The sequence below is a fragment of the Pantherophis guttatus genome, chromosome 5, assembly GCF_059756535.1.
Source record: "Pantherophis guttatus breed Tessera chromosome 5, ASM5975653v1, whole genome shotgun sequence".
Taxonomy (NCBI): Eukaryota; Metazoa; Chordata; class Lepidosauria; order Squamata; family Colubridae; genus Pantherophis; species Pantherophis guttatus.
Window position 1 is genome coordinate 39,785,650 of NC_142067.1, and position 14,708 is coordinate 39,800,357.

General features: G+C 34.3%; 1 protein-coding gene and 1 non-coding gene across 17 annotated transcripts in view; one reads left to right on the forward strand and one right to left on the reverse strand.

Moving 5' to 3' along the window:
• The first annotated feature begins 2,652 nt into the window (after positions 1-2,652).
• LOC117664495 (U6 spliceosomal RNA) lies at positions 2,653-2,754 on the forward strand. Its single transcript, XR_015728332.1, has one exon. It is a non-coding gene; the product is annotated as a U6 spliceosomal RNA (small nuclear RNA).
• A 396-nt stretch (positions 2,755-3,150) lies between these two features.
• The window catches only part of DCAF6 (DDB1 and CUL4 associated factor 6), a 58,119-nt gene continuing 46,561 nt past the window's right edge, over positions 3,151-14,708 (reverse strand). For all 16 annotated transcript variants that reach the window (XM_087894963.1, XM_034413788.2, XM_087894969.1 and 13 more), the window contains 5 exons: positions 13,437-13,575; positions 11,476-11,632; positions 4,455-4,543; positions 3,923-4,028; positions 3,151-3,584 (listed from right to left, as the gene is read on the reverse strand). In XM_087894963.1, coding sequence (XP_087751089.1) covers positions 3,520-3,584; positions 3,923-4,028; positions 4,455-4,543; positions 11,476-11,632; positions 13,437-13,575 — 556 coding nt within the window. In that variant the 3' untranslated portion in view covers positions 3,151-3,519. The remainder of the gene's footprint in view (positions 3,585-3,922; positions 4,029-4,454; positions 4,544-11,475; positions 11,633-13,436; positions 13,576-14,708) is intronic.

Sequence of the window (14,708 nt, forward strand, 5' to 3'; positions counted from 1 at the left end):
TTTTTTCCTGTCTTACCCCAATAAGTTGCTTTCATCTTTTCCCCAAACTGTGATGGAGATAAACTTAAGTTGTTCTTTGCTTTATTGGTATTAAAATAAAATGTCCACCAGATTTTCTGGATTTTAGCTCTCATAATTGTCAAGCACTGTGCCCATCTAGCCAGAAAAGATCGTATGCAGTACTCTGGAGGTCCAATAAATGTAGTCTTTTTTCATTGTTTTCTGGGTAAGCTAAGAGAAAATGTGGGATAATAGTTGCAATAGTTGCAATGCCTGTCTTCTAGAACCCCAGGATACTGAGCCACAGAAGTGGTGGGAGATCATGCAAAGCTTCATTGGTGCATGCGCTGGGTTAGGATTGCACATATGAAACCATCCTCTCACACACAGAGACACGCTGCTGGTCTATGGAGCCAGAAAGGTTGGGGACCATTGTTCTAGATTACATTTTTCTGATGATACAAAATCAATACAATCCCCCCCAAAAAAGTGCCCTACATTCTTATCAAATGCATGATTGTGTCCACAATTGTCTCTCATTTGAGGGAAATCCTTCTAGACACTTGGTTGTGATAAAACTTTTTTTACCATCAGATTGCTAGAAGATGGGCAGAATGTGTCAAAATAGGTCAATATTAACTGAAGCTAAATAAATAAATATCTCTGTCCTGGATTGCAATGATCAAACCAAATTGCAATTATATTGAATCCTGTATTGTGTTTTAACTTTCTTACTATTTCAATTTAGCCCATCAGTATCATAAGTTTAATTGTCATATATATCATGTGTGGGAATCCAGTAAAGATAACAAGAATTTATTTCAAACACTGAAAGATAAGTTATGTTCGTTCATTTGTACGGAAAGGTGATGGATGTTCTCTGGAGTGATCCTAACCATCAAAATAGCTGTATGCCATATTAAATTTGAAGAGGTTGTTACTTTGATCCAGATGTTACTGCCAGATTGTTGTAGCATTATAATTTGAAACTGCTCATCAGATCTCACCAATGCAAATAGGATGGTTATAAAAATCTCTAAGGACAGAAAGAACTACGAGCAGAAAGTTATCTAAGGATGCTAGCTTTATCCACACTCCCATCTCTTGCTGCCCTATTTGTCACATGCTTCAGCTTTTATCTCATTTATTTAAAAATGTATTTCATTTAAAAGTAATCAATAGAGGACCAGACCAACCCCCTTAAAAAAGGTCAAGGTGTAGTCTATGCAACCTTTCCCTTTTTATTTTATACATCTTTGTCTTTCCTTTTCACCCATTATGTTTATTCTCTTAAATCTCTCCTCTAAGGAGAAAACCAAATATTTAACTAAAACATATTTTAATACATTGCATACAAATGAGGTTACCTTGAAAGGACTTTTTTTTTTTGCCTCAGAGCCAGCCTTCTTGTCATGTTATTGTACACGTTAAAGAAACTGATACAATGGACAAATCTTGTTTGTATATGTCAGATTTCAACGTGGTCCAGATTAGGGAACTAATGCCATGTAGGTCAGTAGTTTTATTGTAAAGCTATAGTAACAGAACGTGTATGTCTAAATACACTTCCCTTCTCCCTCCTTTATCTTTCTGTGAGCTAGGCAGGGACTTGTCTGAAATATTTACTTTCTCCGTTTGGGATAAGGCCCCTTTTATCTGACCAATGCCTTGATAGTGGGTCCTCTTCATGTCCTTCGAGGCCATTCTCACTTCCCTCTACGGAATATGACTTTCTCAATGGCTATGAGATAAATCTAGCTAAACACTAACCCCTTGGAACATCACTTGAGAGATTAGATTAGCCCCAAACTGCTGGCCTTTTGCAAGGCCTTCAAGACGTGGTTTTTGTTAATGGACTTGGGGATCCAAAGGTGTGAAAGACCTATACAATTGTAATGATGTTGCTGATCCTATGCAATGTTTTTTTTTTAATCACAGTTGCTGATTATGCATATGTTATGAATAAATTTGAGATTTATTTCAGTTACATAAACTGAAATGAACATTCTGCAGAAGTGAGATGTTATTTTGAAAAAATAACCCCAATGACTTTAGCAGATTTGATTTCCAAAGCTCAGTATTCAGACATAAAATGTTGTAGGAGTACCAAATGATTTCAGTACAAAATTTGGTGGGAGGAAACAATAGACTAAAATAGTAATTCCCAATCTTTTCCTTTATGTGGATCCATGCACTTTTAATAACTACAACTACAACTACAACATAGAATGTGACAACAGGCCCTAAATTGGTGTTTGTGGATGCTCCGAAATTAAATTCAAAAAACAATAATGAACTGTGAACTGTCACAAGATTATGGTGCTGCCATCTGTAATCTTGCAAAAGTTTGACAAAAATACAATTGTGATTTCCAGCAAGAACATCCTGTTATGAAATGTAATACTCTCATAAGGTTTAGCTATTTAAAAAAATATTTTCCTTTTGTCATTACCAAAGGGATTATTTGCCACGCATTGTGGATCACTATGGTTAGGAAGCACTCATCTAAAGACCACCTGGCATCCTTTTATTATTTTGTTTACAATAATATTAGTGGAGCTTAGGTTTGCTAACACAGACTTTCATTGTAAGCCTATATGATTGTATCTACACAAAGAATGGCCTTGTAATTACTCCTCAGCAGCCCTCTATGCTATACTTTGACAGGACATTTATTACAATTGGAACAGAGAGAAGATTAGCATGCCAATGCACACAGATGGCATGCAAATTTATGAATTGTTTCATATTACTTTCAATGTAAGTTTATTTTAACTTTTACTCTGGACATATTATTGTATTCTATAATTGTTGTAAACTGCAAGAGTGATATGGCAATGTATATTGTGTGTGTGTGTGTGTACACAAATGCACAAATACATACATAACAAACTGCTTTTATAAGGAATATTATCATGATTTTATAAATACCTTAATATAAAATTATTTCATTCCAACACTTGCAGTGAGCAAAAGAAATGAAATCCTCATGTTTTCTTTTAAAAAGATTAATCTTTTAAAGATTAACTACAGAAGATCACTTGGGAACAGGAGGAGGAATGAAATCACTCTAATAGTAAGAATATAATGTATTCTAACAGGTTGGTTGGTTTGCTATGTACACTCATAGTGAAAAGACAAACACAAATGTAAAACAACCACATCTTTTAATAGAAAGCAATAAACATGCAAATAGCAGGTATAGAAATTTATTTGAACCAATGTTTTTACTATTAGGTAAGTTATTTTAACATTGATCCAAGCTCCCATATTTGCAAGTTAAGGGAAAATATTGCACTTTGCATTGTCTAGCACTCCTCATACATGGCAAAACATTTTAAAAACATTTTGCTTTTTTAACTTGCACACTCTCACAAGTCATGCACACACATTCAAAAATCAGAATGTTAGATTACCCAAAGCAAAACCTTAAAATTGCACTAAAGCTTTGTAAGGAAAAATATAATTCACGAGTTATACAAATTTCATGACATTTTGTTGTTTCCAGAAAATAGCCAATTATTCTTCATCTTCATTTTCATTTTCTTGGCCAGACCCTTCAGACCTGTCACCTTCCAGTCGGTCTATGAGATATAAAAGCAATATTTTAAAGACAAAAGTATTCTTACAGTCATTTTTAAATGGAATATAACATACATTTATTCTATAAATATTTCCACAAATATCAGAAAGAAAATGCAAGAATGAAAATATGCAAAGCTTGCCTAATTTAAAGTAGTGCCTTAATAGAATCTACCCTAATATAAAATTCTGTTAAATGGTTGTGTCCCACTGGCAAAAGGCAGCTTGCATATACAGTGGCCTTTATGCTTACATTTATAAGTATCCAAGAAGAGGAGGATGCAATAAAAGAAATTAAGAAAGCGTGTCTCATAAGAAAGTGTATCTGGAGTGATCTTACCTGCTCGTATGTGATTCAAAGATGCCAACATCCTTAACATAAAAGAAGCTGGAACAGTAATTGTGTTTCTAGTTTCTTCCAGCATTAATTCATTTCGAGTTATAACCTACAAAGGAGTAAAATAGCAATTAAACAAGAATTTAATAGAGAGTTGTTCTCTTGGCCAATTATATATAATAGTGCAACTATTATATTAATACACAACAATGATTTTGTCTCAGTAATGGCTCATATTTAGCAAACAAATCTTGTCAATTTGAATTTCGTATAATGTACAACCACTGAAACAAATTGTTAATTGCTAAAGTTTTATGTATACTTTAATGATAGCTCAATTCATAATCCACCTCCATATTATCCTAAGGTTAACATGATCTTTTTAGGGTAATGCAGCTATGAAAATAGTACTTCTTTCTAAATTATAGATATTAGAGATGCAACAGGTTAATTTGCTCAAATATGGATAACTTAATTTGAAAAAGAGTTATTACTTTTATCATAGGTTTGATATTAGAGCAAAAGCACATCTTACCTCATCAGCAAGTTTCCGATTAAAAATCTTGGATTCTTCTAGTGGTGACCAGATTTTTATATCATAATCAATACCTGATGAAGCTAAAACTAAACAATTGTTTAGAAATATATTAGAAAACAGTGTAAAGCTTTGTAAATATAAATAGCATTTGACTATTCAGGCGAACCGGTAGCGGCAGCGGGAGGCTCCACCCACCCACCTGGACGTCTTTGCACATGTGTCATGCGCACATGCGAGCATCCACAAGCGAACCGGTAGCGACGGGATTTGAAACCCACTACTGGTTATATCATTAGCTAGATAGTCCTTGACTTACAACCATTCCTTTAGTTACTGTTTGAAGTTACAATGGCACTGAAAAAGTGATTTATGAGTGTTTTTCCCTATGGTCATGTGATCAAAGTTCAGGTGCTTGGCAACTGGCATGTATTTATGATGGTTGCAATGTCCCAGAGTCATGTGATCACTTTTTGTAACTTCTGCCAGGCAAAATCAATGGGGAAGTCAGATTCATTTAACAACCATGTTACTAACTGAACAACTGCTTTGATTCATTTAACAATTGTGGCAAGGGACTTCCGGTTTGTTTCTCGTCGCTGCCAGACGGTCCCTCGGGACCGCCAGCCCCATCGCCTGTACAATGGAAAGGCGGCTCGAAAAACTCCATTTCCAGGAGGAAATGTGAGATAGAGCAGGTGAGTGTAGGTAGAGCTTTCCGCGAAGCCCCCAGAATTTTTTTTTTTACTCTTGGGGGCGAGCGGATGAGGCTCCCTATTTCACTCGCCGTTCGCTCCGGGCATTGGGAGACCTCTGCTTTTTTGCAGAGCAAGGCGACGAAAACAAGCTTTTCAAGAAAACTAACAGACTAAGCAAAGAGGATGAGATCTGGACCTGGACCTGTGACCCCAAATCGCAAGTATTTTTACTTATTTTGCAAAGGATATTGAACAAAGTAAAAAAGAACTTTTAAAATGGCGACTGCCGAAGTTTGAGCAGGGAAAGCTGAAAAGGGAAAGTCCTTCCGTTTCTTATTAAGCCACAAAGTAGCGGAATAAATACTCCTGGCTACAATTGAAGAAAAAGCTCCACTTTTGTGTTTTTTCTTTCCTGGAGATTTGATATTGATCTTGTTTGGAAAGAAGCTTTTCTCTTTCTTTGTTTTTCTTTTCTTTTTTAAGAGAGTTTGTCTGTGTGGAAATATGGCGTTTAGACTTACAAAGCCAGACAAACAAGCAGTTGGGGGGGGGGAATTCCCCCATCTATAAACTACATAAACAAGTTCTAAACCTACAGACTCAGAAAACTGATTTTAATATAATTGAATTTCTCTTGGGGGACATTGTAAGAAGGGATGAGATTGTAAGAAGGGATGAGATTGTGAATCAGAACTTTGAAAAATTTAAGCAGGAAATTAAAGAAATGGTGCAATTAAAGTTTGATACTTTGCAACGAAAGATTGCAAAAGTGACTAATGGTTTTTCAGAAATTGTTATGAAGTTGGGTACAAATATTGACTTATTAGAGTCCAAAATGGAGGAAATTGAGGATAATTTGGACAATAAAATACAAAGAACTGAAAATGATTTGATAAACACTCAAGATAATAGCTTAGAAGAAAAACTTAAAATGGAAGCTGATTATAAGACTTGTAATGTAGAAAATATAAAACAACGGATTGAAAAAGAAGTTTTAATGATGCAATATAATCTCACAGAATATGCAATTAGACTGAGAGGATTACAGGAAAATAACAGAGATGACTTAAGGAAAACATCTTCTGAAATTCTGGCTGGGATCTTAAAGGTTCATCCTGAGGAAGTATTTTGTAGGATTGACAGAGTTTATAGAATAAACTCCTGGATTGCAAAGCAAAGGCAATTGCCAAGAGATGTGGTGATTTATTTTACAGACAAAGAAATAAGGAATAATATTTTAATCTTTTAATTCTACTCTGCATTTGTTTGGAAGAAAGATTTGGATATACAAAGAGCTACCACCTAAGATGTTATTGGAAAGAAAGAAATTTGGTTTTCTGGTGACTGAGCTTAAAAAACGAAATATTCTATTTAGGTGGGATGCTCCAGTTGGTATAATATTGAGATATCAAGGAGTAAGATATCAATTAAATACTGTTGAAAAAGCGGAAGAATTTTACCAAAATTTTTTGAAAATGAGTTCAACATTTTTATGCACAACACAAGATAAGCAGAAGGAGTTGGAAATAAAGGAAAAATATCGAGCTATAGAGGCCTCTGTAGATGAATCGCCTTTGGATTCTTTAGATACAGCTGGATTATCCACAAATAAAAGAGATGTGGCATTGGATTCTAATATGATGATTCATCAAGTCACAGACAAGCATGGAAATCAATTAGTTGATACACAACTTATAGAAAAGAAACATGAGTCACAAAAGCAAAACCAACAAGATCAAGCTATAAATCAGAATGAAAACCGATCAGTCGATATACAACTCGTAGAAAGGAGATTAGGATGGAGATCAAACCCACAACAAGTCAAGAAAAAAAGAAATAGATCTCGCAAAAACAAAAATTTCTAAATTAGGCAACAGTGAAGCCAGTTATTTAAAAGATGACTGAATACATGAAAAGATAGTTGAGGCGAAGTATTGGTCAATATTATCCTGAGGAGAGTGACAGACCTCTGCAATGCTGTAATTTTGGGATGTGAAAATTTTGGGATGTTAAATTGTTGGATTGGAATTATCCATTTTGGACTCTTTTTTTTTTGATAAATATATCATGCTTATCCTGAGCTATATGGCAAGAGAGCTATGCTGGGGCATGCAGAAGATCTGGTTGTTACCCCATTATGATGGTGGGAATTAATAATCCTGAAGAAATCCACTATTACAGATATTATATGGAATATAATTATAATGTCACTCGGGTGGTTGTTTTCCTTTTTTATACACATGAAGATATTTATTATTGATGGGGGCAGATGATAACTGAGGATTTTGAACATTTTGTTGCAATCAGGATGCTATGTTACCCTAATATGGGTGATGGAGTTAACAATCCAGTGAAGAGACATCAAAGAAGATATTATATTATATGGATTATAAGTTTAAAGTCATTGATTTTATTTATATAAGGGATTTTTTTTTTAGTAGGGTGGGCAGAAGAATAAAGATATTAAGAATTGTTATGTATGGTAATTTTGTAGGAAAGTGGGTGGAGACAGGTTAGTTTATTGATTGTTTAGTTTAAGAAAAGGGATGTTTAAGAGATACATTTATGGGAGTGGAGGAAATGGATAGAGCTGAATAAATGTTAAATTAGGATTTATTATATAGTTTTTTAGGGGAAGGCTAATTTGAAATGTTATATTAATATACATTAAAGATTAAATGTTAAAATAGGATTTATTATATAGTCTTAAAGTGGAAGGTTGTTTTGAAATGTTATATTAATAGATAGATATATGTATGGGGGAGGAGAAAAAGGGCAGATTATTGCTAAATTGGGAGTTATAATAATGTTATTATGCTAAACCAGAAGTTATTATACAACGTTACAATAGAATGTTATTTTGAAATGTATGGTAAAAGGGTGATGTAATAATATTATTAGAAAGAAAGGGTCAGTATTTGAGGGATGGAGTAAGGGGATGGTAAAATATTATATAATCTGTTACGAATTTGGATTTTATTTTGTAGAAGTCACAGGGGGACGGGTGGTGAGGGGGGGTTAGGGAGGAGGGGGGGAGAAAAAAGGGGAAAAAATTTGTATTTGAAAAACTTTTTCAATAAAAAAAAAACAATTGTGGCAAGAAAGGTTGTAAAATGGGACAAAATTCACTTAACTGTCTTGCTTAGCAATGGAAATTTTGGGCTCAATTGGTCCTAAGTCGAGAACTACCTGCATTTTAAAGTATTTTTTTAAAATATTCACTAAAATAGATAAGCAATCCCTATCCTGCAATATCCTTCAAGATATAGAAAGGTATATTATTCAAAAAACAAAGAACAGGAAGATATCTCACATTAACAAATATGCAAATACCTTGATACAGAAGCATTTTTTTTTAAATCTAAGGAATAACTAAGTAAATGCAGTCAATAGCAAAGAAAATTTACCAGGCAAATGTGCATCCTTTTCAAACAACTGGCTCTCAGACTTAATAACAAGTTTATTTAATTTAATTAAAAAGATTGTTTAATTAAAGAATTTTTATTTGATTTTCTTTTTTAACAATTATTTCAATAAAATTATTAATTTCTATACAGCCCAAATATCCAGTTTAAGTGCCCTTACACTCCTTCAGTCCCCTGTATTCTGAAACTAACAGAATTGCAACTATATTTTCAATTTACTTTATATTATAAATAAAGTAAGAAAATGTTTAAGAAAAACATTGGAAACAACTCATCGCTGAATGATGAAAGCTAATTTAAGGCAAAAGTTTAAATCAAAATATCTTAAACGGTTAAACTGACTAGTTGCTACCCTTTTAAAAATATTTCTACATTCCACAGGCATAAAATTAGAGACTCCCTAATACAAACGTGGGTGGGAATTAGGCAGAGATATTATTCAAAAGTCCCAAACTGGCTTTCCACGGCAGAGGCAATGATTTACCCCAACAGGTGGGGAATGGAGAAATTGTGCAGATACAAAGATATTGTCGATGGAGGGGGAAATATTAAATCAAATGAAGCCCTGAGAGATCAAGGTATAATCTTAGATTGGTGGACTTATCTGCAAATAAAATCAAGATACCAGAAAGATAAAGAAGAGTATGGCCTAGAATTAGGATATAAGGGATTAGACAAAATTTTGATGGGACCAGGGAAAAAAGCGTTGGCCAAGCTGTATAACTATTTATTAGAGGAAGACAGAGACGAGGATATAATTAGAAATCAATTGAGAGCATGGGAGAGAAATATTGGACACAGTTTGAATTTTAATGAATGGGAAGAAGCCTGGAATAAAAATTATAAATTAACTAGAGCAGCCACATATAAGGAAAATCACTACAAAATGCTTCATAGGTGGCATTTGGCACCTGCAAGACTAGCAAAGATGTTCCCCAATGCGCAGCCAAATTGTTGGAAATGTGGCCATGGTCATGGCACCTTCTTTCATACATGGTGGACATGCCCCGAAGCAAAAAAGTACTGGAGTAAAATTTGGAGATGGTTGAAAGACATACTTAAAGAAGACATTGATCTGAATCCAGAAATATTTCTCCTGGGAATGGTAAAGAAAGGGTACGGAAAGGAAAAGGTCCACCTCCTAATACATATAACTACAGCTGCCAGACTAGCATACGCTCAATACTGGAAAAAGAAAGACCTACCACCAGACGACCTTATAATTAACAAAATATTAGAGTGTGCAGAGATAAGTAAATTAACTCACGAGATAAATGATGATGAAAATTCTGACTATGATACTGTGTGGGGAAGATGGTACAAATGGATAGATGATAGAATTAAGGAAGAAATAAAAGGTGCAGAAATTAATTAGAAATGTATAGTACAAATGACACCAGACACTTATTCATGTATATATGTACAAACACTGCGAATCCGATGTTAAACAGAATTGTTATAAAATTTTATTTGTGTAAAAAAAACCAATAAAAATTGTATTAAAAATAAATAAATAAATAAAAAAAATAAAAATATTTCTACATTCTCCTTTCAAATAAAACTGTGGAGATAGCATGTTATCTATAACTGAACACTGTAATATGGGAAGGTTAATAACTAATCAGTTTAACCATTTAGGATATTTTGAATAATATATTTAAACCTTTGCCCTAAATTAGCCTTTATCAGATGGATTCTATGTAATTGAATATAGAATAAAACCTGTATCCTCTCATAAAGGCACATGCCTTCCGGGTAGCTATGACGCTGTTGTAACTATACAACAATGTTGTAACGTTGTAACTATAGTTACAATGGATGTCGCATCTAAGAGAAGAATTATAATTCTGCCCATATATTTAATTTTATTATTTTTAAGTGTTTGGTTTATTTTTGTATGCTTTGTTGAAGCTAAGTATACTGCTTTACTATTCCAGGGAGGAGTTGTTTATCCAACTTTAGAATTCTTCAAGGAAGAGGTATCCTTTACATTTATAGTACAGTTTTACTATTTTGTAAAGTCTCTGGTTGACTTCAGTTACTCCAATGAAGACTGTGTGCTCTTCACTTTTAAACCACGGAACACATGTTTATATTCATGATGGAAAATTAAAATATGAAAAATATTTAAATCATTGGTTTTCCACTCTGGCTGAGTATCAGTCTGTTGTCTTTTGAAATAGGGTCCTGATGGATTGTAGCACAAGGTAGGATTTGCAAATCATGGAATAGGGGCAAAGATGCATTTTTCCCACACCAGTTAAGAGAAGTAAAGACAAAAACAGAATGAAATATAATAACTTTTTTTTAGGTAGAAAAGGTGATATTTTAGTCACAGGCTTCTATTTGGCGGGGGTAGAAACGAGAACACAAAGTACAACTACAGGTAGTACTTGACTTACAACCACAACCGAGCCCCAAATTTCTGTTGTTAAATGAGACATTTGTTAAGCAAGTTTTGCTCCATTTTATGACCGTTCTTGCCACAGTTGTTAAGTAAATCACAGCAGTTGTTAAGTTAGTAACATGGTTGTTAAGTGAATCTTGCTTCCCCATTGACTTTGCTTGTCAGAAGGTCACAAAAGGTGATAACATGACCCTAGGACACTGCAACCATCATAAATATGAGTCAACTGCCAAGTGCCTGAATTATGTGATAAATGGTCACACGTCACTTTTTTCAGTGTCTTTGTAACTTCAAATGGTCACTAAACAAACTGTTGTAAGTCGAGATCTACCTGTAATGTTCATGCTTCAAATGTCAGGATGCAAGAAGATGAACCGTGATTTGGATTATCTTGCAATGCACATTTCATCACTTTTGCACCAGCCAACTTTATAAGGGATTCCATACAAGGTATCTATGGAATTATCTATTACAGATGGAGACAGTCTTACTTGGATCAAATGGATGTGGTTGCAGACAGTTCACTACATGATTATCTGCTTCCAGCAGCATCAGGTGCTCAGCAGTATGTCGATCCCAGATGAAGATGTGTCCACAATCTGAACCGCTCATTACGAAGTTAGAACCCCAGAAATTGGCTTCTTTTATCTACAGGTAAATTAATACAACAATTGAGGCACTTTATTTTTATGTTTAAGAAGCATCTTTGAGAAACCTGAACAAGAAAGCATTAAATCTGTTCTCTAAATCAGAGAACAGAGGCTTGTTAATTCTCATTAGCAGAAGGGAAAGCTTTCACATTTAATGTTTAGGTAATTAAAATTTATTATGACCAAATCTAGAAAAATTTATAGAGACAAAATTATTTTTGTTCAAGTAGCTTGGATCATGCTTTGAAAATAAATATAATATTAAAAAGCAAAAACAAAAGTCTGATGCATTTGTATTTTTTATCTTTATATAAATATAGCATCAACTTGCTATCATCAGATGCAAAGCCAGATATAACAATCCAGTTGATGCAACAAAGAAATATTTTGAATCAATTTGGAACAGTCAGTACAATATCAATAAATATAATATTTAGGCAGTAAGCACAACTTTCAAAAGGGCAATGAAAATTTTGTTCATTTCAGAAGAAATTTCCAAAAAGTGATATGGCTTAATTAAAAGGAAGCTGAAGACGGTGGATGACGAAATGTCATATATGTTTTAAAATGTAGAGATTATTTAAAACTGCAACAAAATAATGGACTGTTCAACACAGTATAGAGGAAGTATTTCCAGATAGGTGAATCATTTCAGAAATCACTAAAGGAAAAATGGTTTAACTTGGATAAGAATATATATAAGATATATTTATTATATAAATAACTGAATCTGCCCATTGTGTGGGCAACCTACACTAAAGCTGAAGGGCACAAATGGTCATGTGATCAAATAACAACTATGCTATATAGATTATTTCACCAAACAATAAAAGAAATACTATATTGCACCTGACATTTAAATAAGCATTCTGAATTACATAATTTCAGAAAGAAACTTCTCTTTTGTAAAGAAGATTAACACCTGCATGCATGAAGAATAATTATTCCTTTGGTGAGCAGTAAATTCTGAGTGCAGATCTACTGGTCAATGACTTGACAGAAACATTTTTTTAAAATTTAACATGTCACAACTTACTCTAGTCACTGGTATAGCATCTATAGCTTTTAGCACTTTTAAAAAAGTATTCTTAATTTTTTTCCATATCTGTTTTTAATTTAATTTTTTAATGGTTTTCCATATCTGTCTTCATGGAATGATTGTTACTGATTTTCCCGTAAAGTTAGCAAGGACAAATCTAATCCATTCTTTTTTATTAAGATTATTTCCTACCCAAATGATGACATCTATACATAAAGCAGCTTATGATATTTGTCAGGAATGAATATAAAAAAAAACAAAAAACGAAGGTACCCATCGCTTGAACCTAATTCCTGGTAACTACACTAACACAGAAATAGGTTGATACTGCCTTTTTCTGGGATTGTTTTTCCCCTCAGGGTAGCATACGGCATCTGGAATATTCAGATGGTCTTCCAGGTCCAACCTTGACCTGCTTCTGAGATGAAATTTAGCTAGAATTGCCAGCTGTTAAGGTATAATTAAATAATTTATCATAAATATACAACATTTACAATAAGTTTAGAAAAGTGACGACACTATTATCTGCATATACCAGAATATTACCATGCTTTTTTCCCTCTTATATTACAAGGTTTATTTAATAAATAAACCAGATATTAGTGCTTTGAGAAAAACCTCTCAGGAAGATAATAATAGCAATTTTTAAGACATTTATTATTTAATGTTCATTATTTAACAATCAAGTAACAAATAACTTTATTATTAAATAATAATTTCTAAACAAGATAGCATAGCAATATATTTAGCAGAAATGGGGTACCATTGTCCGTGAGTTCCGATGACCTTTATAAACCATTTTTATTAAAGGGCGTCTAATATTTAGTGTTTCTAATTCTTCCATTTCCTTTCTTTCTTTTCTTCGTCTGAAAAGTTCCTGGATGCGAGCAACAGCAGATCGTCTGTAGATTATGAACAGAAAGACTAGTATTATCAGAAAGTTACATAATAGCCTCATTTTATGGACAGAAAGCTGGTATTTTCAGTTACATAGTAACTGGCTACCCTGCCTTCCCACTGACATAGAAAAAGAACATTCTGCAGCATCTAGAATTAGACAAGAAGACAGTAAATCGTTAACCAAGGGAATCCTATGGTCAGTTGTAAATAAATTTTGAAACAGAATAACCATGTTAGATATGAGCATCTGATAGATGAACCCTAGAAAACTCTGTAAATGCTTAAGGAAAAAATAACTAAAGCATGGCCCAGCATTGAGGTAATGAAGAATGTCTATATGTGAGAATGTTATATAAAAAGTAGAACACTATGCTTCACCAGTAGTCACCATATAGGGAAAGTGAGGCAATGGAAAGAGGGATATTGAAGATGTATGCCTGAAAAACAATGTTGTCTTGTAATATGGAAAATGAAAACTTAGGACAGTGATGGCAAACCTTTTCGGCACCAAGTGCTGAAAAGGAAGCATGCACGCGCAGCACCAAGTGCTGAAAAGGGAGCGTGTGCTCGTCTGGGGTGTGACCAGGAAGAGGAGTTGCCCAGGGAGCATGTGCACACCGAAAAATTTACTTCCAGTTTCTGGCGCACACATGTGCGCTGGCCAGCAAGTCTTCCAGTTACTGCTGCGCATGCACACGCACCGATCAGCTGGCCAGCACACATGCTCACAGAACAGCTCTTCCGGTTTCTGGCACTGCCGCCTGCACAAAGGTCAGCTGATCATCGCGTGCGCATGCACGCCAGAAACCCAGAAGAGGAACGGCCAACGCGATGCGTGCCAGGCAACATGGCTCCGTGTGTCACTTCAAAGCATGTGTGCCATAGGTTTGCCGTCACGGACTTAGGATATCTGGGCACATTGTGAAGATAATGGAGCAATTTTTAATTGCTTGTTGTGATTTGAGGATTCAGTTTGGGATTGCTGAGTTGCTTGTGTAAAATCAGAGTACATAAACATTTGAGAGTGGGTGGGGTAATGACATTATCTGATATTGTTTGGAAGTAGCTGAGTTGAATGATTTAAGGATTGGGGAAAAAAGAAAAAAAAGAATTCTGAACTAGAAAAGGGCACATC